The 27,524-nt window shown below is 37.3% G+C and overlaps 1 protein-coding gene across 2 annotated transcripts in view; it reads left to right on the plus strand.

Annotated features, from left to right (window-relative positions):
• The first annotated feature begins 302 nt into the window (after nt 1–302).
• AP1AR (adaptor related protein complex 1 associated regulatory protein) overlaps nt 303–27,524 on the plus strand; it is a 39,888-nt gene continuing 12,666 nt past the window's right edge. Inside the window, exons 1-3 of one of the 2 annotated variants that reach the window (XM_027599347.2) lie at nt 303–848; nt 23,568–23,616; nt 25,506–25,532. In XM_027599347.2, the coding sequence (XP_027455148.1) occupies nt 766–848; nt 23,568–23,616; nt 25,506–25,532 (159 nt within the window). In that variant the 5' untranslated portion in view covers nt 303–765. The remainder of the gene's footprint in view (nt 849–23,567; nt 23,617–25,505; nt 25,533–27,524) is intronic. The other variant, XM_027599346.2, reaches the window with a different exon arrangement.

The following is a 27,524-nucleotide window of genomic DNA, read 5'->3' on the forward strand; positions in this document are numbered from 1 at the left end:
GTATTAACAAAACCTAAGCACACACTACACGAAGTGCCCCTTCTCATACCCGATGACTCCTGGCCTTGGGCTCTAGGTAAGCCGCTCATAAGGCTTTGGTACAAAGTTCGAAGTTGAGCCTTGACCGTTGCGACACAAGGAAATGCTCAGGAGCCAGAAGCCGGAAACGCAAGGAGAAAAGGAGATTTCTAGTCAGGTCAAGTTCCAACGAAACAAACACCCGCAACCAGGAATTGAACTAGCCGCAAAGTAGAGGCTGAATACCCTGGAGCTTGTGGAAGTGACGTAAGAACCAGCGGCCGGAGGAGGCGGGGCCGCAGAGGGAGGGCACCCTATTGGGGCCCGGGAGAGGCGGGGGTGTGGCAGCGGCGGCAGCGAGGCGGCGGCCAGGGCGCACGGGAGGGCGGGGCCTGGGCGCCCTAAGCGCGCCGCCCGGCTTCTTTCAGGGGTTGGAGGCGTTATTTGTGCTAGGCTGGGGTCCGGAGGCGAGCGAGGGGTCCGTGCGGACGGAGAGGGAGTCCAAAGCCCGCAGCCTCACATTCCTCCCTCAAGCGGCGGCGACTAGGTGGCCGGTAGAGTAACCGCTGCCTTTGTTCCGAGCGCCTGTTCCTCCTGTCACCTCAGCCCCTCACGCCGCCGCGCTCCGGCTGGCCCGCCTTGGTCCCCAAAGCCTCATTCGGCTCGTGCCGCGCGGATGCGGCTGCCGGGCCTGAGTGTGGGCTTTGAGCGGGAGGAGGAGGAGCAGCGGCGCCTGGGCGGCATGCGATGGGGAACTGCTGCTGGACGCAGTGCTTCGGGCTCCTCCGCAAGGAAGCGGGGAGGCTGCAACGTGTAGGAGGCGGTGGAGGGTAAGCCCGCTGGGGGAAGGGCCGGGCTCCTACTGGCTCCTCCTCTCCGGCCCCTTGCGGGGAACCCCCTTCACTGTCTTGGCTGCGACGGCTTGGAGTAGGCCGGGAGCCCCTCTGCCCTCACCACTTAACGGGCGTCGAGCTGGTGGTCATAGTGGAGGCCCTGGTCGAGAGGGGCCTCCCAGGGAAAGAGGTAGGGAAGGGGGCGGGCGTCGCTCTTGTCGCTTCCAGCAAGACTCCCTCCCTCAGGTCGCCCTGTCACGCGGGGTAAGAGTCATGGAAGGCATCATCTCTGGGAAGCATGAGGCACCCTCCCACGAAAGGGCAGTAGAACGGGCTCCACAACAACCCGGACACACCCTACGTTGAGTTTGGGCTTGATGCCAAAGGTTGTAGCTCTGTGTTTGACCCTCCCTTTGGCTCTGACAGAGCCGCTGAGAATCTGGTTCCAAAAAGTTGATGCCTCAGAGGGAATTTTAGTAAAAGTCATTTGGATGTTGTAGTAAAATAAGTAAGGTTCCAGACATTGAATAACTCTTTGACATGTACGAAGACTTGCCGAATTGCTGGGTTTCTAGTGGGCTTTCGGATTCTTGGTATAGATAATAAGAGAAGCAGTGTGTAGCTTTTCCGTATTAATATTTTCGTTATTTCCGGAAAAATGTTGTACTCTGAGTGCTACCCATAAACTCTGTAATACGAGAGAAATAACAGTCCTTCTGAACCTTACTTCTCTTGATTAAAACTGGTGTATGTAAAACTGACATGCATAGGTTTTTCTACTCAGACCACCGATAGAATTATAGAATTTCATAATATTCCATTTTTGTGTTTTTTTTATTTCTTAGGGTATTGAAAAAATTAGAACAAATTCCTTTGAAGTTGGCTTTGTTGTTGTAAAATATTTCCCAGGAAATCAAACTTAGAATAAAAAATCTGAACCAAGCCACTTTATGTACGGAATAAGACTTTTTGCGCTTTATGGAACAGATTGCCAAGCTTTCAGGATCTCTCTCATTTAACCAACATTATCAGGTCATAAGGCGTTCTGAATACATAAACTGAAGCCACATGATTTATAATTTGGATCTCTTGGTGATAGAGATCTTATATATGATTCACTCATTGGTTCATCAGGCAGATTTATTGTTTTCATTGAGTCATCTCTCTGATACAAAGTAGCCAAGATTGTATACTAAGTATCCCTAAATGGAAAAGTAATGAATTAAAGATTTTGTGCCTAGTTTAGTATTTTGATTTCCCTGACTTAAGGACTATTACTGTCAAAGGGGAACATGACAGCTGTTTTTATCATGTCAGAGAGAATCATCTAATTTACTTTTAATTTTTGTGTGCAGGTGCACCTATGTAATCAAGTATGCGTAAATAGGTTTGCCTAAGGACTAGATGCCACAAAGTTCTGGCTTTGCTAATATTTTATTTGTAGTTGTGTTGTAGCATGTTAAATTCTAATTGTAGAAATCGGGTCTTACACTCTAATTGGGTAAGCGAAAATCACTTGTATTTGATTTTGGACTATACTGTGGTATCTGGGATTTTTGTTTTGTTCTTTCATTGTGATTTAAAAACTAATTATGTTTTCCTTTGAGGGTAGCATTCTAATTGTAGATTTTATTCCCGGAGCAAGTGAGGTTGGCAGCACAGGGAAGGGGCTCAGAGAAATCAGTGAGTTAGGGTGTTAATTGTCTATAGATATGCCATAAAAACGTAATAGTTGGATCTGTGTTCTGTTATGGGCAAAACTTGAACAACCAAATCTTGTTGAAGCAATGAATGTCTGTGGGTGTAGACACTGTCATCTAAAACCTTGTAATGGTGATATTGATACTGTTTATTTCAGATGATAAACATAGGTTTGGACAGTTCCCTTACTTGAATATTCTGAATAACTTATTGTTTTACATTAATTTTCACATTGTTTTAGGAGCTTCTAGTGTGCATGCAGAGACAGGTGGATATAGTTAATTGCTATTTACAGAATAAAGTTAAACTTTGCCTCTCATTTTAGTTGCTTTTTTTTTAAATCACCTGGTAATTCTGATTTTCTTTTAAGTGTAGGTCTAGATAATTAACTAATAGTTCATCTAAGGGCAAAAATTTAGGGGTGATCACAAAGACTTGATCTGATTTATATTTGTCACTATAGTGGCCACAGGTAGAATAATCCTGGGCTTTCTTAGACTGTTTTAAGCTGGACATCACAAGGGTGCTTTATGATCTAGGGCCTTAGCCTGATAGATTTCTCAAGGGCATCTCAAAAGTCAGATCACTCAGTTTTCATTATCCAGTTTCAAAACCAGAATTACTAATGTTTTAGTTTATAAAATATTAGCAAATTCTAGATTTTATGTTCTAGAATATCTGTCAATAGTCAAAATATTAATATCAGTGTTGAGATACGTCAGAAACCTTGCTACTAATAAAGTTATTTGGGGATTAAAGCAGAGGGAGTTAACTATCTTTAAGGAATAAAATTTAGACATCCTAATGAGTCATCCTTTTTTTTTTTTTTTTTTTTTTTAACCGTAGGGAGTTTTGTTTACCAGCACATTCTAGAGGGCTCCACCTGCTGGTCGGTTCTTGGGCAGTACTAGAAATCTTTTGTATAGATAATTTTCGTGTTTTTTTCTCAAACTGAAGACCCATTTATGTTTGTTGTGTTGTATATTCCCATTTTTATCTTGCCATATAATTCCACACAGTGGTTCTAGTTAAAATGTACTATAGTTTTATATAAAGGTATGGTCATGTTTTGTATCCTTGATATTTAACATTTGTTGGCTTTTTTGGCTCCAGCAGCGAAGTTGCCTTCAGGCAATAGTTTACGGTGATTTGCTATTTTCTTTCCTAGTAAAAAATATTTTAGTAATAGCTGCCAACATTTGATTACTTCCTATATGTGCTGGCTCTGTTATAAGTACTTTACATTATCCCACTTACTCCTCACCACAATCCTGTGAGGAAGATAAGTACTATTACATACATTACAGATTGAAAACTGACGCATGGAAAGTTTAACTTGTTCAAGGTAGCTGAACTGGCATTGAGCCCAGGTCCCTCGAATGCATAGCCTTTACCCTTAACCACTAATGACTCATGGCTTTTTATTTTGTAGGTAACGTATACATACATCTGAAAAACTTGACTCTATTCTGTGTGATAAAACTGTTCTTTTCTTGAAACTGCACTTGACCTCTGCAACATTACTTTTATTATTTTCCTGTTTCTCTACTGACTAGTTCTTACTCTATCTGCCTATTAAGTACAAAATTTTTCTCTGTCTTGTCTTTGCTTTATTTAGTTCCCTTCATATGTATACCCAACCCTGAGGAAATTTCATCCATTCCTATGATTTCAACTACCATGACTTCCAAATCTCATGTCTTCTAAACAGACCTCTTTTCAAAGGTTTAGCACTGTATTTTCAGTTGCTAACTGAAGGGATACACTTGGATATATAAAGGCTCCTCAAATCAACCTATCTAAAATACCTAACAAATATCTAGAGTAGATATTTCTTTCCCCCAAGATTACTTCTTCCTCTGCTTCAGGTATTCTCTCATTCCCTTAACAGCTGCATTCACAGTTTTCCAAGCTACAAACTCAACTTCATAGTCCTCTCTCTCATCAATTTAGTCTCTTCTTAATACATACTGAACCCGTTTCCTTTGTTGGTACTTGTGCCTTGAACTTTGTCTTTCAAATCGCCAGGTCTCTCCCCTTCTTCTCGACTATTCTCCCCTCTTGTATCTCTCATACTTCAGTCCCATCTTCCCTTTCTGTCATTGGAGCTAGGCTTTCTAAAACTCATACTGGATCATACCATGCCCTTGCTTAACCACTTTCTCTGTGTCCTATTACCTGCAGCTAACTTGCTCAGCCTTTTTCCCTTCTGTGACAGATGATGAGTTGCACCACATTCAGAAGTGCAACATAACATCTATTTGTGTGCTTGGGGTTTTATGCAGTTTCTGCGTTTGGGGGTAAAGAGTGTAATCTTACTCTTTGTTCTCTCATTCAGAAAATCATGTCAGAATACAAATCAGTGAGAATAACATTAAAAGGAAAACAATGAATCTATTCTAATTTCAAAAAACTTATTCATAAACCTTAATATTTTAACTTTTTTGATAAATGATAACCTTCCATTCATTGAGAGTAGTATCAAATTTAAACTCCTGACAAGGGATCCCCGGGTTGCTCAGTCAGTAAGTGTCTGGCTCTTGATTTCAGCTCAGGTCATGATCTCAGAGTCATGGGATAGAACCCCATCTGATTCTTTCTCTCCCTCCAGTCTGTTCCCCCACCCCCTGCATGTGTGGTCTAAATAAATAAATAAACAAACTCCCAACAAGATAACCATAATCCATTTTACCAGCCTAATTGTGTTTTCTAATTATATTTTCCTTAGAGTATACCATTAAAATTGTAGATTTTACTTCCTGCCCACATGAGCTTGGCAGCATAGGCAGGGAAGATCAGTGAAAGTATTCTCTGCCATTCTTTCACTTACCACATCCCCAATATGCTATATACTAGATGGACTATACACATTCCTGTTTTCCTAAAATACAGTGTTCTCTCGTCCTTACCTTTGTGTGTGATATTTCTTCATTTCCTGTTCTTGGTGAGCTTTTACTTATCCTTAAGTATTGTTTTTTCTGTGAAACCTGCTCCAGCACCCTGAGACAATATTATCTCCTTGAGGAAATAATATTTTCTATAGGCTTAAATCTGCTTTATAACAGGGATTGGCAAGCTTTTTCTGTAATGGGACAGATAATATATATTTTAGGCTTTGCAGGCCATTAAGGTTGCAGCTTTGTTGCAACTACTCAACTTTGCTGTATTAGTACAAAAACATAGACAATATGTAAACAAATGCATGTGACTGTTACAATAAAACTTTGCCTTTCAGAAACAGGCATTGGGCCAGATTTGGCCCATGGACCACAGTGCGCTTTTAGTATCTTCCGTGGTATGGGTTGAGAGCTCCTCAAGGGTCAGGGACTATGCTTTATCTTTATCTCTCTCTATTCTCAGTGTCTCATGTTTGTTGAATGAATAGCCAGAGAGTATTATTTTTGAACTTGTAAGATTTAGAAAACAGAGTTTTCTCTTATCCTTCTTTTTCTTTTAGACGATTGTCTAACTTTGGCAAAAACATCACTCCTTCACAGAGTTAAACGCATATCCTACTAGTTTTACGTTGATTTACTTTTTTAAAAAAAATCATATAGAGTACCAATGAGCATTTAATATTTTATCATAACGTATGTTGCTAAAATGGTAATCAGTAGTGTCATTATTGAGAGATTCAGTTTAGTTTTCTGCATGTTTGTCAGCTTTGAAAAATATACAACTATAAAATGTTTCTCTTGTTTCAGAAATTAGGAAGGAAAATAATAGTAGATTTAAATGGATATGAATTTCCTGAATATTCTGTATTTTACCTTAAAGACTCCCCAGGGCCATGTTCTGAACCTCACTCTATTCTTCCTTAATATATTTTTTCTTCTTTAATGTACTTTTCCTGGGTGATGGCATGAAAACACATGGCTTTACCTATTATGTGCATACTAATGAGCCTGGTCATCTCAGTGTTAGCTCTGAAATATCATATTGCCCACCTAGTATTTCCATTTGGGTATCAAACATAACTTCAAAATCAGTTTGCAAAGCCAGCCTCATCTTTCTTTTCTTCTCATAGGCCTTTCCTCATTTTTTTTTTCTTTTGTAAAGCCGCAATCATTTCTGTTACTTTGTGCCCTACCTTGTAAGTGGTAAACAATATATAGTCACCTAAGCCACGAACCTGAGAATCATGTTAAACTCCTTCCTTTCAATCACCCTCCAAATCCAGGTTGTCAAGTTCTGTAGATTATACTGCCTGAATGGCCCCTACATCCTTCCAACTTCTACATCTTCCCTGCCTTAGTACAGACCCTTCCATCTTCTATATATTTGTAGCTCTACCCTCTTGCTGATACCTTTTTGAGCTTATGTCTCTCTAATCTGAAAACCAAAAAGAAAGAAACACTAAACCTTACTTAGACTCCTGCATCTCCCTCTAGCTACTACCCTATTTCCTGTCCTTTTCCTTTAACAACCTAAAGAATTGCCTTGATATCTCCATTTCCTCACTTCTTACTCAGTCTTCAAGGCAAGCTAATGTTCATTATCCCTGCTACTGCTGCCTTTGTTGCCCCCCACCAGCATAATATCAGAATCGCCGTCATAATCCAGTGGATATTAGTAATCCTTACTCTACTTGATCTTTTAGCTGCATTTGATGCTGTTGGCTCTCCCTTCACTCCTGTAATTTCATACTTAACCATATTTTCTATCTACCTCCCTGGGTACTGGATTTATTTTTTTTTTAATTTTTTATTGTTATGTTAATCACCATATATTACATCATTAGTTTTTGATGTAGTGTTCCATGATTCATTGTTTGTGCATAACACCCAATGCTCCATGCAGAATGTGCCCTCTTTAATACCCATCACCAGGCTAACCCATCCCCCTACATTCCTCCCCTCTAGAACCCTGTTTGTTTTTCAGAGTCTTTCGTCTCTCATGGTTCGTCTCCCCGTCCGACTTACTCCCCTTCATTCTTCCCCTCCTGCTATCTTCTTCTTTTTCTTTTTTCTTAACATATGTTACATTATTTGTTTCAGAAGTACAGATCTGATTCAACAGTCTTGAACACTTCACAACGCTCACCTGGGTAGTGGATTTAAATTGACCTATCTTGGGACGCCTGGGTGGCTCAGTCGGTTAAACATCTGCCTTCAGCTCAGGTCATGATCTCAGGGTCCTGGGATTGAGCCCCGCCTCGGGCTCCCCGCTAAGCAGGGAGCCTGCCTCTCCCTCTTCTGCTCCCCCTGCTCTCTCTCTCTCTCTTTATTTATTTATGTGTCACATAAATAAATAAAATCTTAAAAAATATATATTGAACTATCTTCCCTATCTTCTATGAATGTTCATTTTCATCACTTCAGTCAATAAATGTTAGAGTCCTTCAAAACTGAATTAGACTCTTCTACTGTACTTTCCTTAAAGCATAGTATGCATGTAGTCACTAATCCAGGAGCATCTTTGACCCTGTTCCCCATCATCCCACATTTCTTAGTCCATCCCCAAAACCAGATTTTTTTTGTACCTCCTAGTTTTTCAGTCTACCCATTTCTTTCACCACTGCCACTTTAGTCCAGGCTGTCCTCTCATTTCTTGCCTAGATTTCCAATACCCTGTGTTAAAATAACACCCTTCTTCATTCACCATTTTCTGACAGTGCTTTATTCCCTCACAGCACGTACCACTCCATGACTTTATAAACTCTATTTGTTGTCTGTTCCCCTTTAATACGGTATAAATTTCATGAGGCCAGGGACTTTTATTTGTTTATTCCTATATATCCAGTATAGCAACAGTGCTTGCCAATATTAGGCACTCAATAAATATTTGTTGACTGAGTGGGTAGACTACCAGTGGGTCTGCCTACATCTATTCCTGACCTTTTCCAGTTGATCCTGTATTTTGGAGTCAAAGTAATCATAAATGCAAATCTGTGATACAAACACAGCTTAAAATTCTTCAGTGGCTTATTGTACTTTTAGAATAAACACTGAAATCTTTAATGTAGGTTTCAAGGCTTTGCATTATCTCTTCCTTGCCTTCCTTTCTTTTGGGGGGGGGGCGGGTCTTATCTGTGTCACATTCTTCCTTGAATCCATTTCTTCTCTTTTTACTTAGGTAACTCCAACTCATCTTTTAGATGCCAGCTCAAGGATTATTTCCCACAGAAGTCTTCTCAAACCACCTCCTACTCTCAGGGTTTAAGTCCTCACACCATTATGGAATCCTCTTCCTTTTCTTTTGAACACTTTTTCAGGTTTTTTATTATACCTGAAATAGTGTGATGATTTGGTTAATATGTGTTTTCTGCTTTCAATGTAAAGGAGGGAGTCCATGCCTGTTTTTGCTGACCATTGAATACTCAGCTCCAGGTTATATGCCTAATGCGTAGTATTTAGGCAATAAATACTTGTTCACAGAATTAATGTTTCTTAAATGTATGTTGCTCTTTTCATTCCCCCTTGCCTTTGGTACCTGCTGCTCCCTGAAACATTTTTTCTCACTACTTGGGAACTGGCTAATTCCTCCTCCATCTGATTTTGATGCCCCTCATCTGAACATATGGCACTCAGAGCACGGTAGTTGTTAATTTACCTGTGTATCTACCCCATTAGACCCTAAGCCTCTTGGGTACATGGGTCAGTTTTTATTCACTTCTGTATTTTAACTACAAAGCTATATATGTCTGTCATTCAGTAATCCAGGGAACTTCAGTTAGAATTAGAGAGTTCAATATCATAGATACATAAGTAGCAACCGTTTCTAAAAGAAGGTGGTCAACAATTTCAGATGCTGCACACAGATTACAGGTGATGAATGAGAAAGAACCAAAAGACCTCTAAGGTCCCTTCTAGTTCCTAGTTTCCTCTAAATCAGGCCCCTTTTAAACAATAGTGACCTTCATACCATGCATCTTTTTTGGACACAATGCTGTGAAGCTAGAAATCAACCACAAGAAAAAGTCTGGAAAGACCACAAATACATGGAGGTTAAATAACATGCTACTGAACAGTGGATGAGTGAAGCAAGAAATGAAAGACATAAAAAACTACATGGAAACAAATGAAAATGAAACATTACAGTCCAAAACTTATGAGATGCAGCAAAAGCAGTTTTAAGAGAGAAGTTTATAGAAATATAGGCCTACCTCAAGAGCAAGAAAAATCTCAAACAACCTAACCTTGCACCTAAAGGAGCTAGAAAAAGAACAACAAACAAAACCCAAAACCAGCACAAGGAAGGATTAATAAAAATTAGAGCAGAAATAAATGATAGAGAAACTTAAAAAAAATAGAACAGATATCACTGGAACCAGGAGATGGTTCTTTGAAAAAAATCAACAAAATTGATAGGCCTTTAGCTAGACTCATCAAGAAAAAAACAGAAAAGGGGCGCCTGGGTGGCTCAGATGGTGAAGCATCTGCCTTCAGCTCAGGTCATGATCCCAGGGTCCCGGGATTGAGCCCCGCATCGGGCTTCCTGCTTGATGGGGAGCCTGCTTCTCCCTCTCCCTCTACTGTTCCCCCTGCTTGTGCTCTCTCGCTCTCTCTGTCAAATAAATAAAGTCTTAAAAAAAAAAAAGAAAGGACTCAAATAAAATCACAAATGATAGAGAATTAACAGAAGTACAAACAGTTGTAAGAGAATATTATAAAAAATTATATGCCAATAAATTGGACAACCCAGAAGAAATGGATAAGTTTCTGGAAACGTGTAATTTACCAAAGCTGAAGCAGGAAGATAAAGAGAATTTGAACAGACCAATTATCAGGGAAGAAATTAATCAGTAATAAAATGAAACTCCCAATAAACGAAAGTCCAGACGGCTTCACGGGGCAATCCTACCAAACATTTAAAGAAGAGTTAACACAACACCTCTTCTCTAACTAGTCCAAAAAACTAGAAAGGAAGGAAAACTTCCAAATTCATTCTATGAGGCCAGCATTAACCTGATATCAAAACCAGATAAAGGCGCCACCAAAAAAAAGAACTATAGGCCAATATCTCTGATAAACATAGATGCAAAAGCCCTCAACAAAATACTAGCAAACTGAATTCAACAATACATTAAAAAAAAAAAATCATTCACCACAATCAACTGGGATTTATTCCTGGGTTGCAAGGGTGGTTCAGTAGTCACAAATCAATCATTGTGATACATCATATCAGGAGGAGAAATGATAAAAACCATATGGTCATTTCAATAGATGCAGAAAAGGCATTTCACAAAGTATAACATCCATTCATGATAAAAGCCCTTAACAAAGTAGAGTGAGAGGGAACATCAAAATAGTAAAGGCCATATATGAAAAACCCACAGCAAACAACATACTCATTGGGGAGAAACAGAGCTTTTCCCCTATGGTCAGGAACAAGACAAGACCACCTTTATTCAATGTAGTACTGGAAGTCGTAGCCACAGAAGTCAGACAATAAAAAGAAATAGACTCCAAATTGGTAAGGAAGAAGTAAAACTTTCATTATTTGCAGATGACATGATACTATATATAGAAAATCTTAAAGACTCCACCAAAAAAACTAAAACTGATAAATGAATTCAGTAAAGTCTTAGGATACAAAATCAATGTACAGAAATCTCTTGCATTTCTACGTACTAAAAATGAAGCAACAGAAAGATAAATTAAGAAAACAATCTCATTTACAATTGCACCAAAAATAATAAAGTATCTATGAATAACCTTAACCAAAGAGGTGAAAGACCTGTACTCTAAAAACTATAAAACACTGATGAAAGAAATTCAAGAAGAACCAAATAAATGGAAAGATATTCTATGCTCATGGATTGGAAGAACAAATATTGTTAAAATGTCTAGACTACCCAAAGCAATCTACACATTTAATGCAATCACTATCAAAATACCAACAGCATTTTTCACAGAACTGGAGCAAATAATCCTAAACTTTGTATGGAATCACAAAAGACCCTGAATAGCCAAAGCAACCTTGAAAAGCAAAGCTGCGGGCATCACAATTCCAGACCTCATGTTACATTACAAAGCTGTAATCATCAAGACAGTATGGTACTGGCACAAAAACAGACATATAGATCAATGGAACAGAATAGAGAACCCAGAAATGGACCCTCAACTCTAAGGTCAACTAATCTTTGACAAAGCAGGAAAGAATATCCAATGGAAAAAGGACAATCTCTTCAACAAATGATGTTGGGAAAATTAGACAGCCACCTATAGAAGAATGAAAGCAAAAATAGACTACAAAACTACAATGAGATATCACCTCACATGTGTCAGAATGGCTAAAATCAACAACACAAGAAACAACAGGTTAGTGAGGATGTGGGAAAAAAGGAACCCTCGTGCACTGTTGGTAGGAATGCAAACTGGTGCAGCCACCGAGAAAAACAGTATGGAAGTTTCTCAGAAAGTTAAAAATAGAACTACCCTACAATCCAGCACTACTGGGTCACTACTCAAAAAATACAAAAACACTAATTCAAAAAGATGCATGTGCCCCTATGTTTATAGCAGCATTATTCACAATAGCCAAATCACAGAAGCAGCCCAAGTGTCCATCTATAGATGAATGGATAAAGAAGGTGTGGTGTATATATTCAGCTATATAAAAGAATGAAATTTTTCTATTTGCAATGGTATGTGTGGGGTTAGAGAGTATAATACTAAGTGAAATAAGGCAGTCAGAGAAAGACAAATGCCGAAAGATTTCACTCATGTGGAATTTAAGAAACAAGCAAAGGAAAAAAAGAGACAAAGCAAGAAACAGACTCTTAACTATAGAGAACAAACTAACTGATGGTTACCAGAGGGGAAGTGGGGGGGGATGGGTGGCATAGATGATGGGGATTAATAAGGGCACTTGTCCTGATGAGCACTGGGCGATGTATGGAATGTTGAATCACTATATTGTACACCTGAAATTAATATAACACTGTATGTTAACTGTTCTGGAACTAAAAATTTTTTAAAAAGGGCAGTAACCTTTTTTTAACCCATGTTTTCTCTCTTAAACATGTTTAGCAGAAAGAGTTCTCTTTCTTTTTTTTAATTTGATTTTATTGTATTATGTTAATCACCATACATTACATCATTAGTTTTTGATGTAGCGTTCCATGATTCATTGTTTGCGTATAACACCCAGTGCTCCATTCAGTACGTGCCCTCTTTAATACCCATCACCAGGCTAACCCATCCCCCCATCCCCCTCCCCTCTGGAACCCTCAGTTTGTTTCTCAGAGTCCAAGGAGTTGTCTTTCTCTTCCAAGTCATAAAATAAATTTTCTGAACATCCATTCTTCCTAAATATGCCTTCATTAGTGAGGGACTTAATAAACCATGAATATTATTACTTTATTAAAATCACCTATGTTGGGATGCCTGGGTGGCTCAGTCAGTTAAGCGTCTGCCTTCGGCTCAGGTCATGATCCCAGGGTCCTGGGGTCGAGTCCTGCATCAGGCTCCCTGCCCAGCAAGGAGCCTGCTTCTCCTTCCCCCTGCTTGTGCGCTCTCTCTCTGACAAATACATAAATAAAAATCTTTTTTTAAAAAAGATTTTATTTATTTGACAGAAAGAGACACAGCAAGAGCGGGAACACAAGCAGGGGGAGTAGGAGAGGAAGAAGCAAGCTTCCTGCTGAGCAGGGAGCCCAATGCGGGGCTTGATCCCAGTACCCTGGGATCATGACCTGAGCTGAAGGCAGACACTTAACGACTGAGCCACCCAGGTGCCCCAGTAAAAATCTTTAAATAAAAAAAAATCACCTATGTTGATACTATCCCTACCTGGAAAATCTATTGATAGATCATCCCTTCAGATTTGAATTATTAAACCTCCATTGAAATATTTGATAATAATTGAAAAATGATATGTCTATCATCTTTATTGTAATAGTTTTTGTGGGACATCTGATTTATAACCTTTCCAATCTTTTGTTCAGAAAAAAGAAGTCTTGGGAAGCTTTTAATTTTTAATATACTTTGGAACAATTTACCATGGTTCTTCATTATTTATTTATAATGTTAAACAGAAGATGTAAGGAAAAACTATCCTATTTTAACATATAGAAGAGTATGAAAAAAAAGGAACAATACCAACATAGGATTTGTGAAAATTTTCAGTTATCTTTTAGTTAAGTCACTTTGGTGTAAAAGAGTACCTGTAGAAGCATAAAAAACTGCATTTTGGGGAATGAGACTGATTTTATTAATAAAATCTTTATGAGACTTATTAATAAAAGATTATCTTGATATCTGCTTTGATAACATTGATAAATATATATGCAAGAATCTTCACTTCTGGGGTGCCTGAGTGGCTCAGTCGTTAAGTGTCTGCCTTCGGCTCAGGTCATGATCCCAGGGTCCTGGGATAGAGCCCCTCATCGGGCTCCCTGCTCCACGGGAAGCCTGCTTCTCCCTCTCCCACTCCCCCTGCTTGTGTTCCCTCTCTTGCTGTCTCTCTCTCTGTCAAATAAAAAAAAAAAAAAAAAAGAATCTTCACTTGTGTAATACATTTACTTTTAAACTCTTCCAAATCTTTTAAAAAGATTTACTTATTTTGGAGGGAGAGAGCACAGTGGGGAGATGGAGAGAGAATCTCAAGCAGACTCCCTGCTGAGCATGGAGCCTGTCACAGGCCTCGATTCCACGACCCTGAGATTATGACCTGAGCCGAAATCAAGAGTTGGAACCAACTTGACCAACTGAGCCACCCAGGTGCCCTACTCTTCCAAATTTTTTAAGTGCCACCATCATTCAGAGTACGTTAGCCTGTCTTTTCTCCCTCCTTAATGTTCTTTACATGTTTGAGTCCACTTACACATTTTTGACGGTAGTAGAATGAATATACAGAAACTTACTTTAGTTTGTTTAGAGACATAAGGGATATAAGGATTATGTACAAATGAATGTCCATGGATGACCTTGGGGAGCTCTAGACTGTTATGGAAGAAGAAAAATAACCTACTATTTTCTTTAAATCATTGTTTTTGGAGCCACTTTGTTTCAGCTTTCGCCATAATTATACACCTGAATATATATGCTCTTAAATAGAATAGTGGATTGTTGGGCTCCTGGGTGGCTCAGTCATTAGGCGTCTGCCTTCAGCTCAGGTCGTGATCCCGGGATCCTGGGATTGAGTCCTGCGTCGGCTCCTTGGTCCATGGGAGGCCTGCTTCTCCCTCTCCCGCTCCCCCACTTGTGTTCCCTCTCTGGCTGTGTCTCTCTCTGTCAAATAAATAAATGAAATCTTTAAAAAAAAAAGAATATTGGATTGTTGCCCACATTATTTCTAACTTCCCCTTTCCTTCCAGGGCATATGGCTGAACTGATAAAAATTAAATGCACTCATGTTGTGAGTTTTACCATTTTCTTTACAGCACAGCTTCATTTTTTGTGATACTGGTGTATTCCTAGAGGACTCTTCCAGCTTCTCACTTAGTTCTTTATTCTTTTCACCCCTGGCACATAAGTCTTATGCCTTGGATTTGCCACATTTATTTTTTGTCTCTTATACTGGTGTATTCCTAGAGGACTCTTCCAGCTTCTCACTTAGTTCTTTATTCTTTTCACCCCTGGCACATAAGTCTTATGCCTTGGATTTGCCACATTTATTTTTTTTCTCTTGTACCTTCATTCTTGACTCCTGCTTCTTTCATATTATGTCCCCATTAGGATTCTGACTTTCCTCTCCATAATGTCATTTTCCAGTCCGTCCCCCACCCAGATGATTTTTATTTTCTAAATGTTTCTTTATCCATTTCTCTCACTGACTCCACTGTAGTCCAACCTATCATCATTTCTTACCTAGACTCAAATTTAATTGCAAACGTTATTCATGCATTCCCTTATTCTTTCTGCATTTGTCTCCACTCATTTCTCTGGGAGTCACATGGTTCCTGACACTTGCAGGAGCAACTTCTTATGTGGGCCTGAGTTTACCCCTAACTTGAAGGGAAGAGTGGTGTTTTTATTTCCCTGTAGTCACTCTGAATATAGTAAACATTGATTGATTAGTTCTTTGATTGGTTTTTACTTTGATTATTTATTCAAAATTTCCACTTTTATACATGCAGTTCTGGTTCATTCATTCATTTATGCTCCTGTGTAATGTGTCGTATAAATAGGCTATAATTAATTTATCCATTCTCTTGTTGATGGGCATTTAGATTATTTTGAGGTTTTTTTGCTATTACAAACTACTTCAGTTAACGTTCTTATAAATGATTCTTTGTATATGTGTATAAGAGATTCTTTAAAAAAAAAGATTTTATTTATTTGACAGAGAGACACAGCGAGAGAGGGAACACAAGCAGGGGGAGTGGGAGAGGGAGAAGCAGGTTTCCCGTTGAACAGGGAGCCCGATGTGGGGTTTGATCCCAGGACCCTGGGATCATGACCTGAGCCGAAGACAGATGCTTAATGACTGAGCCACCCAGGCACCCCTAAAAATCTTAAGTTGTTCCATACTGATGTACTTCAAGTTTTTTAGGGAGGTTTGTACAACATGACCCACTTACATGCTAACAATAGGTCTAAAAAAGTAGGATGGCTATTCTTTATTTTTAGATTCTTAAGAAGTTAAAGTATTACACCAGATTTTCTTATAATTTTAAATGTCATCAGGTTTATTTACCCCTGATATTTAGTGAAGAATTTTTATGAATAATAAAACAAATGCTTTATGAATAATTCTAAAAGCATATATTGTAAGCAGTGTTACATATAAAATCAATATACTTTTAGATTCCTAAGCTGTACGCATAGTATTGGAACATGCCCATAAGTGTTTTCTTTTTTTTTCCATTTTTTTAAAATTTTGTTATGTTAATCACCATACATTACATCACTAGTTTTTGATGTAGTGTTCCATGATTCATTGTTTGCGTATAACACCCAGTGCTCCATTCAGTACATGCCCTCTTTAATACCTATCACCAGGCTAACCCATTCCCCCACCTCCCTCCCCTCTAGAACCCTCAGTTTGTTTCTCAGAGTCCATTGTCTCTCATGGCTCGTCTCCCCCTCTGGTTTCCCCCCCTTCATTTTTCCCTTCCTACTATCTTCTTTTTTTTTTTTTTTTTAACATATAATGTATTGTTTCAGAGGTACAGGTCTATGATTCAACAGTCTTACACAATTCATAGCGCTCACCATAGCACATACCCTCCCCAATGTCTATCACCCAGCCACCCCATCCCTCCCATCCCCCACCACTCCAGCAACCTTCAGTTTATTTCCTGAGATTACGAATTCCTCATATCAGTGAGATCATATGATACTTGTCTTTCTCTGATTGACTGACTTCACTCAGCATAATATCCTCCAGTTCCATCCACATCATTGCAAATGGCAAGGTTTCATTCCTTTTGATGGCTGCATAATATTCCATTGTGCATACACACACACACACACACACACACACACCACATCTTCTTTATCCATTCATTGTCGTCCCATAAGTGTTTTCAACTGAAGAACTATGATCAATTGAACTTGGAGGGAGGAGGAATTGAGGAAGATCTAAAAGATATGTATGTTTGATCGTGGATATATATTGAAAAGAGCTTAGTTATTGGAGTTAGATCATTTTACTTTTTTTGTTTTGTTTTGTTTTTGGTTTGGTAATGTCTTCAAAATCCAGTGTCTATTTGAAATATTCAGACTGAATTCTTAATTCAGACTAGCCACATTTCAAGTACTCAGTAGCCACACCTGGCTAGTGGCTATCATATTGAACAGTGCAGATTCATAAGATTATAGTACCTCATAGAATTATTGTGGAGAGGAAATGTATGTAAAAATACATATAAAAACTAAGTTCATTTAAAAAAAAAAAAACCCTAAGTTCCTACATACATTGTAATACCTGGCCCATTGTAGGTACTCAATAAATGTAAATCCCTCTTTGCTCTCCATTACAGTAATAGCTTGTTATACTTTGGTTTTTTAACATCATGTATACTAGGAAGCTTCAAGTCAATAAAACACTCTTTTCAAATTGAAGAAAGCAAAATGTTACTTCTCTAAGAACAAAGTAACAGTAATCAAGAGTCAGGCCTTTGGAATAGACATTGCTACTTTTAGTCATTTTGTTTTTTATCTTTCCTTCTAAGATTTAACTTTGATCAAAGGTTGTTGGAAATGTAGTTTAATTAGTTGATACTAAATTTCTGGTTTTAGACTGATCCAGTTTCTTTTTATCTCATTTTCCTCTGTTTGCTTTTAATGGTACCACTTATACACAACTAAAACTTCATTCTTGAGGAAAATATTCTCAACAGGACCTATATACTATAATGAAATATACTGCACAGGACTTGGGAGACCTGAATAAGACAAGTCCTGTGATTTTTCCTATGGCTAGTTTTGTTGTTCCATTAACATATAATAATTTTGTTTGAACAATCACATCAGTGGTTTCTCCTTGTCCCAGGCTCTTGCCCTCAGCTTTATAAACGGTCAAATAGAGAAAACCAGAAGGCATATTTGGCAATTAAAAATGTGAAATATAACTGTCCAGGAACTGCATAGTACTTGTATCTTCAGTTAAGGACATTCTTTCACTGTGAGTGAAGAATAATGGGGTAGAAGTTCTTAGTATAGATTCAGAATAAGTTAGTTAGGCAATTCAAATAACCCATCACCTGGGAGCACTACCTGCCACTGGAGCCAGACAGATCAATTCCTTGAACCAGGGACTCTACAGATAGGCTTTGGATTAACTCTGCTAACATTTGCTTCTGTTTCCCATACTTCCATTTCCTCTACTTTAACATATTCTTTTATTTTTTTTTAAGATTTTATTTATTTATTTGACAGAGAGAGACATAACAAGAGCAGGAACACAAGCAGGGGGAGTGGGAGAGGGAGAAGCAGGCTTCCCGCCAAGCAGGGAGCCTGATGCGGGGCTCAATCCCAGGACCCTGGGATCATGACCTGAGTCAAAGGCAGACACTTAACGACTGAGCCACCCAGGTGCCCCTAACATCTTCTTTTAGGTGTTAACTAATTCTCTTTAAGTCTCAAAACCCAGGAGCCATTCTGTTTCTTTAAGGTAATTTAACTTGTCAAGTTAACAGGTGCATTAATGTTATATTGCTTTTATAGTTTTAATTTTTGTTTCTTGTATTTCCACTTTTTGGGAAATAACTCATTCTTCCTCTCTTTCCCAGGAATAAGCTATACTTCTATTTCTCCATAGTGATTGGAAGTAAAATTCTTAAAAACAATAGCCATGTGTATGTACTAGTAATAACAAGAAGCAGATGTATGGGAGAGGAAAAATTACTGACATTGCATCTTTGTTTACAAGAAACCTTCCTTGAGTTGGGAAAACAAAGATGAATTCCCTGGGTTTTAAGCCAAGAATAAAACTGTGGTGTTCTTAAATATCTGGAATTGAGAAGTATCCCCAGTGTCAATTATAGAAAGTATAAAGGGGTTTTGGCCTGATGTTTATCTTAATGTGCTAGACTTGGAATTTGAATAGAAGACTCTCATCCAGCTTCTTAACTATGTGTGGATGTCTAGCTTAAGGCATCTAAAAACACCAATCCGCTCCTTTCCTAGCCTTTTTCATCTCAGTAAATGGCAACTTCTCACTAGTTGTTCGAGTCAAAAACTTAGGAGACATTCTTGATTCTTCCTTTTTACATACACTCCTACAACTAATTCATTAGCAAATTCTGTCAATATTTTCTTCAGAACTGTTTCTTATAACTTCAACTTGATGATCCAAGCTACCATCATTTCTCTGTTGTACTATTACAAAAGATTCCTAATTGGCCTCTTAAAACTTAGGTTGTCTGTTCAGGATCTTCCAGTGAGGTTCTTATACAGCTAATAAATTCTTTTTTTTTTAAGATTTTATTTATTTATTTGAGAGAGAGAATGAGAGATAGAGAGCACGAGAGGGAAGAGGGTCAGAGAGAGAAGCAGACTCCCTGCTGAACAAGGAGCCCGACATGGGACTCGATCCCGGGACTCCAGGATCATGACCTGAGCCGAAGGCAGTCGCTTAACCAACTGAGCCACCCAGGTGCCCCAGCTAATAAATTCTTAAGGAATGGTAGATTTAGAAAATCATGATTGTGTACCTTCTCATGAAATAATGGAACTAAGCAATGATTAACAGTGGATGCTGAAACCATTTGGTAAAAGGTTGATGGGAAGCTTTATAATGGATGAATTAGGCTGACAATACCTGAACCTACAGATCATTCTTAGCGTCAGTAAAAGAAAGACAAAAATAAAATTCCTCATAATTTAGTTCAATAGCAAGTACCACATATTAAGATTATTGCCTTAAAAAAAAAAAACTGCACTCATTTAAATCAAATTGTCAATACATAGGAAATACAGAGAATAGAGGAAGAAAACAACACCAAGAGGAAAAAAAGTCAGCCAAACCTAGGAACTGAGAAATTCTACAGGACAAATGACACAATTTCTCCAACAAATCAGGGCATGAAAAAAGGTGATGGTGCAGCAAGGAAGGCTGTTATGGACTAAAAGAGACTTATGGAGCCTAACAAGCAAATGCAGTGTGTAGACCTTGTTGGAATCTGATTTGAACAAATCATGTATAAAAAGATAGGGAGATTGAAATATAGACTGACTATTAGATGATATTAAGAAATGATTTTTAATTTTGTTAGGTGGTAATGTGGTTAGGTTGAAAAAAAAAAGGTTATTTTAACAAATAAAGATACTAACTGAGGTAAGGATAAAATAACATGTCTGGATTTGCTTTAAGATACTCTACCAAAACAAAAGAAGGGAGTTGTAGGAATAAGATTGGGAAAATGGTAACTTTTTAAGTAGGGTGATGGGTACAGGGTTTATGATGCTTTCCTCATTACTTTGGTGTGTATTTGAAATTTTTCATAATAAAACCTAAAAAAAAGGTGAATGCCAAAGACTGAAATCTCTTTTGTGAATTCTCAACTATTGAGAATAAACTCCAAACCCTTCCCATGGCCAACAAAGACCCAAAGATCCTGGTTGTTTCTCAGACCTTATCTCTTTCTCCTCCACTCCAGCCAGTCAGGTCCTTCACTTACTTAGAGTATGCCAAGCACAATTTTGCCTCAGAGCTTTTGTGTTTGTCTTTCTTCTGCTCAGAATTCTTTTCCTCCAGTTATCTAGCTAGCTGGCTTTGTCATAGCCTTGGGAGCCTTTGTTCCAATTTTGCTTTAACAGAAAGACCTGCCCTGTCCACCCTATATAAAATAACCTCCCTCCCCTGGTCACTATCTTTGCTTACTCTGAGGTATTTATTTTTTCATAGCATTTCCCACCACGTGATCATTTTTGTACTTGCTTATTGTCATTCATTCCCAAGAATCTTAGCTGCAAGGTGGCAGGTCCTTTACCTGTTTTATTGACAGTTGTATTGCCAGCACTTTAGAGCTGTACCAGGCACTTAGTTAGGTATTCAATAAATATTTATGAAATTAAAATATAAACACTTGATGCCACATTTAATAAACAAGTACTTTTTTACCCTCTCCTCCGTTGTTCTACTGACCTTTCAGTTGTATTCTCATCTATACCTAGAAGTAAGTAGGAGAGGGTTGCCAAGAGCCTCACTCCTTACTCTACTCTACAACTGTGAGGTAGAAAATACAAAACATCAGGGCAGTTTATTACAGGAAACACTGAAAAAGTTAAATTCCAAATTATTAGGATTTTAAGCATCTCATACTATGAAAAGATTTTAGTTTTAATTTCTTTCATTTATTGCTTAAGTAAGAGAGCTCTGTGAAATCTGAAATGCTACTTTCAAACAGCTGGCTTTCTAATTACTTTTAAAATCTGTGTCACAATATTTCTCAACTTCTTTTCAGATAAATCCCAGGATAAAGCTCTTCTAATAAAAAAAAATGTTGCCCCTGAGTTTGCCAAATTGAGTATTTACTTTAATCTATTAATATAATCTTGGCATTTATGATAGTAGGAGCCAATAAATGCCCTTTGTGAATAATAAGATCTCAATCTAATCTATCTAAAAAAGGAAAGCTTAAATATTTTTTTGCTTATTTTGCTTTTCTGTTTACCTTCCATTTTAATTGTTTTGGTTTTCATTTTTTTTCTATTAATTTGCTTTTTTACCATTCTATCATATAGACTTATGTTTATTTATTAATCAGGACTTTGGTTGTGGGGACAGAAACCCAGATCAAACTATTTTAGGCAAAAGGTAGAGTTTCTTATAAGGATACTAGGTTTCTCGACTACTAACCAAACTGTGGGCAAAGTAGGATGTAGCTGGTTCTTAGGAATGACTTCAGCACTTCAGAACATTCATTTGATTGATTTCAATCCTCTCTTAGCAGATTTTCAGAAGCTTAACTCCTAGCACCACCCTAGAGCACTCAGGAAAATATTGTCTCTCTCTTTTTCCATATAACCCTGAATCAATCAAATGAGGTCTGGGGGTTGGCTCTAGTCTAGTTTGGTCAGATAACCAGAGAGTCAGAGTCATGCAAGAGCATGATCATCCTCACTATAGTTAGATGTGGATAAAAGGGACACAAAAGTAAGACATTTACCACAGCCAACAGCTTGGGCTTCTAAGGTTAGGCATGTATCTGTGTATAATTGGAATAGAACCCAGTGCTCTGCCATCTAATGTAAGTACAGTGCAATAATTAACTTCCCTTGGTTTGGACGGTGTACCACTTGGCTTTAGGTTTTGCTTCAGCAGTGAAATCACACTGATGGTTTATACTGAGATAATATTACTGAACTTTATTTCATTATTCAGCTACATCACTCAGTAAACCTGGAAGGAGAAATAGATTAATCAGAGACAGATTCTTCATTCAAGGAAGAGAGTGATGGTTACAGGGAGAGAGCATAGTACTTTAAACATGAATCCTAATGCCAGAACACAGTGCTGTTTGAAGGCTCAACTCATTTCTGTTTTTGTGTGAGAAATTGGGAAAATAGAAGAATGGGACAAATAGATGCTTAGAGAATTAAGGGTATTTTGTTTGTACTGGATATGTTCCATAAAATATTAGATCTGTGAAATGACAGTACTTAAGTCCTTTGTTTTTTACTAATGACCTCTTAATGGGCAATAAAGCTGCTTTGCATCTGTTAGCAAATAAAGATTGTACTAAAAATGGGACCTATGATTTTTGTTCTTTATAATAATAAAAATCTAATCATGATAATATAGCATTCTCTTTCACTAAACCTGTATGCCCCTCCACACATACATATACACATAATACAAAGCATTCTGAACTCTCCCAACCCTGGGATTCTTCTCATGTCTTAAAGAGGTACTTTCTGTCCAAGGATCCTGACACATCAGGAACCCTCAGTGTGACTTTTGATCTCTGTGGAGGCATGGAAGACCTTTCCTCCATCAATTTAAGCAGCTATAACAGGAACCACATTATAAGTTAAAGTCTTATAATCTCCTGGCACTTCCAGTAGTAAAGGAGTTTGGGTGCTTCTGCCCTATAACCAACTTTTATACTATAATAGAGGAGATGTATGTATATCCAGTGTGGACATGTCTTTGGAGCAGCTGTAACAAAGGAGATTCTTATTGATTACATGTAAATTTCACTAATAGGCACAGAAGAGAATGATTAAAATGTGTATGGGCATGGAAAGAATAAAAAGCACCTCATTTTGTATAAACATGGGATTCTACCATCTGGAGATAACCACTCTTAACATATTGGCATATATCTTTTCAGATTTTTATTGTTTTGCATATGTTTAAGAAAATTGGAAACATACTCTTACATATTATTTAACACGTCGGTATTTTAACATGATACTTTCCTTGATACAGTAAAAATAATGAGATAATTTTAAAACTTAATTCTTTTCTGTTCTATGTAGTAAAAATAAATTTATTATTACAGGTTTAGTAAATATTAGTATCAGTAGAAGAATATTGGTTGAATACTTTTAAACTCATAACTTAGTTTGAAACTCTGGAAAATGTTTTTGTGGAAACGTTTTTATCCTTCTATATTGGCTCAGTTTTAGTATTAATTGTGATTTTTTTTTAAAGTTTTTCTGTTTTTCTTCCCAGATCCAAGTATTTTAGAACATGCTCAAGAGGTGAGCACTTAACTATAGAGGTGAGTAGAGTCATGAATCTATTTGGATAAAAGTACCTTCAGGAAGGCAGAAAGGACATTTTTCTTTTCATTAAATTAGTATGGACTTTTTATATTTCAGTATTATTGATGCTAGTGAAGAGGGAAAGAATTGGGGTGATGAGGGGAGGGGTGAACAGGGAAAAGTTTATAGACTAGGTCCTGTTCTTCTAATAGAATTGCTATTTCTATTTAAGAAGTGGTGTTTTTGTTTTTGTCTTTTTTTCACCCTGCACAATTCAGAGGGGGTATGCTTCTAGCAGTTATAATGGCTCAGTAGGCAGTGATTCTAGAGATAGATGGTTGGCCTGGGTCAATAGAGGGGTGTAGCAGAATCAAAGCAGAAAGCTGATTTTAAGCAACTCTACAGTACAAATCACTGAATTGCTTATTCTTTGTATGTAAAATAGATAATAGAATCTATTCAGCTCCTGCTTTATACCACCTACTCCACCATACAGTTTATAAATGTCATCAACATAATTCTTAATACAGTTGTGTTGAATGGGTGGCAGTCATCCCATTTTATGGAAGAGAATCGGAGGCTTAGTTAGACAGGTGATGAAGAGGTTGGGCTTTGTTACATGGCCCCTTAAGTGGTAGAACCTAATTCCAGTCCCAAACTGCCTGGCTTCAAAGATTGAACACTGTACTTCACTGCCTTCTATATTAAATAAAGAAGCATATAAACCAGAAACTAGTTTCTTTAAATCACCAATCAAAAAAAAGTTCAAGATAATAATTTTAAGTCATTTCTTTGAATTCTTATCTTTCTAAACCTTTGAATTCACTGTTTTCTTGATTTTTATAAAACAATGTTAACAATAAAACTTTTCTTCCATGGTTATTTATCAAATTATAGCTAAAATACACATATTTTAGTAATATAATTTAGTAGTAATGACTTTCATCCAGTCATTTTACATAATAGTGTTTATCACATCATCATCAAATTGTTTACATTCCTATCTGTAGAAAGACACTGTGTTTGGGAGTAGTGACTACCATCTGGCAGATTTTCAGTAAATAGTTAAATGAATGAGTAGATGAATAAATATAAATATTATAAGATAAACTCTTATTTGAGTATCTTTGAAGTCCCTGGTTTTTTTTTTTAAGATTTTATTTATTTGAGAGAGAGAGAGAATGAGAGAGAGAACACGAGAGGGGGGAGGGTCAGAGGGAGAAGCAGACTCCCCGCTGAGCAGGGAGCCCGATGTGGGGCTCAATCCTGGGACTCCAGGATCATGACGTGAGCCGAAGGCAGTCGCTTAACCAACTGAGCCACCCAGGTGCCCCGAAGTCCCTGTTTCTTGAGCAAATTCTCCTTCTTATGACATTAAATTTGTTCTGAACTCAAATGGAAACTGGTAATGTGGTTTTAAAACACCCATATGAAATAATTCAGGGGAAAGTTTTAGTTTATAAGTTTTAAAAAGTTTCTGATTTATGAAGAAAATTGCTGTAATTCTCCTTTTTCTCACATAAAATCATAAATAATAGTATATGCTTATCTTAGCTATCTTATCGGAATGTTGGATATATCAAATGAACTAGTGTATAAAGGGACACATGACTCATCTTAAAAATATAAAGGTATAAAGGGGAGGGGGGTGGGGGATGGGTCAGCCTGGTGATGGGTATTAAAGAGGGCACGTTCTGCATGGAGCACTGGGTGTTATACGCAAACAATGAATCATGGAACACTACATCAAAAACTAATGATGTAATGTATGGTGATTAACATAACATAATAAAATTAAAGAAATATAAAGGTATATTATTTTCAAAGTGAAAAAAGTGACAATTTTTTCTGATATATGTACCTTAGACAAATATCCCTCCTAACACTTACTTTCTTGTTCTTCCAGTTTGAGAATCTAGTGGAAAGTGATGAAGTAAGTATTTCCACCATAGTACAAAACCCATATTTATTCTCATGAGTCATTAATTCTAGCAATTATTTTTAAAATTTTTATTTTATTGTCTTTTATTTTAGAATTTTTATCTTCTGGTTTTTATTTTTACTTTTTAGTTTCTTATACTAATTTGCTTATTTATATTAGCATATAATTCAGAATTTTCTCATATATAATGTATATAATACTGTACATATGGTATATAGTTTTGTATATTAGTTTCATGTATTTTATATATATATATACATGTATATGTATCATATTTTAAAGCATGCTGTAGAACTCAAGGAACTTTAAAAAAGGAATATTTCTAACCTCTTGCCATTAGGTAGGTAAGATTCCTCAACAATCCAGGGTAGATCTGTTCTTTAACCATAGTTTTCATAGATTTCTCAGGGTGGAATTTATACATGGTCCATTCTACAATCACTTTATCTGACATTAGCCATTATCTTTTTTAACAGTTATTCTTTTTGTTGATTTTTTGCATTTCATCTCATCTAAAACTTAAATATAAGATGCATTCCAAGTACAGATATATGAAAACAGGGAAAAAAGCAGTTTAGAATTAGTGAAATGCATATTTCCAAGGCACTGGTTGTAGTTAGAAGAGTTTTAGTCTGTGAGCTAAGTTTCAACTTCACTAAACTAATTATATGAGTTTGTACAAGTTACTTAGCCCCCCTTAGGCCTACTTCATACAACTCTAAAATGAGTTCTACTGGAACAACACTGCAAGCTCTGACCTTTTGTAACTTTTTGATTTCCTAAGGAAAGAGGAAAATGTATCAAACAAATTTAAATTATTCTTTAGCCCAACATTTCCCACAGTGTGTACAGAATACTAGTCTCAAGAGTGTAAATTAGCACAATAAGGCTTCTAAGAAGAACTATTAAAGAAACCGTTAAGGAACTGTTAAGAAAATTATTTAAACCTATTCAAGTTAACATTTCCCAAATTAATTTGAGTATAAATCCTTTTTTAAAACAATAATACATATTTATTATCATCTGGTAGAACACATTTGAGAAACTAGCTTACTCTTTTTTTCCCAGTAAAATTTCTGCCAAATATTTAATGTTTCCTAGAACCTAATTTCTTTCCCATTTCAAAGGTTACTTTAATTCCATATATTTTTTTAAAACAAGAGTCTTTTCCTCTTTCCTATCATATTTTGTGTTTGGTTTAGTTGAATATCATCTTGTTTTGTAGTGTTGTTTCCTATCATTCTGAGTTTTATTCCTGCTGTTACTTGGCCATATATTTTAACTATCACATATGAATAGCTTACGTGTCTAAGAAAGATACGTAAATCCCAATCAGGCTTAAAAGTAGTTATGGTTTACTTTGGAGAAAAAAAATATAGGTAATTTCATAACCATGTGAAAAAAAACAAAAACAATTGATTCTCATTGTTTGTGGTAGTTATGTTCTATAAAGTTGCCATAAATGCTGAATTACTGAATACCAACTGGACCATTACTCTCAGGGGGAATAGAAAGTTAGATTCCTGTAAGCTTCTAGTCACAACATTTTCATCAACCAATCAGTAAGTTACCTTGTTTTAGGTGTCTGTTTGACAACTAATTTTAATATATATTATTGATTCATTAACTTTGAACAGCACTATAAGTCATGCCTGAACCGAAGCCTGTCCAACACACACATTTTCTCCCTAAGGCTCGCTCCATCCTCCTTGGAACTAGGAACATTAGACAGCACTTCAACACCACACATGGGAGTCATTTTATTTTTTCTTAAATTTTTTTAAAGATTTTTTAAAATTTATTTATTTGACACAGAGAGAGAGAGCACAAGCAGGGGGAGAGGCAGGCAGAGGGAGAGGAAGAAGCAGGCTCCCTGCTGAGCAAGGAGTCTGATGATCCCAGGAGGCTCAATCCCAGGACCCCGGGACCATGACCCGAGCTGAAGGCAGACACCCAACTGGCTGAGCTACCCAGGCACCCCAG

The sequence above is a fragment of the Zalophus californianus genome, chromosome 2 (genome assembly GCF_009762305.2).
Source record: "Zalophus californianus isolate mZalCal1 chromosome 2, mZalCal1.pri.v2, whole genome shotgun sequence".
Lineage (NCBI taxonomy): Eukaryota > Metazoa > Chordata > Mammalia > Carnivora > Otariidae > Zalophus > Zalophus californianus.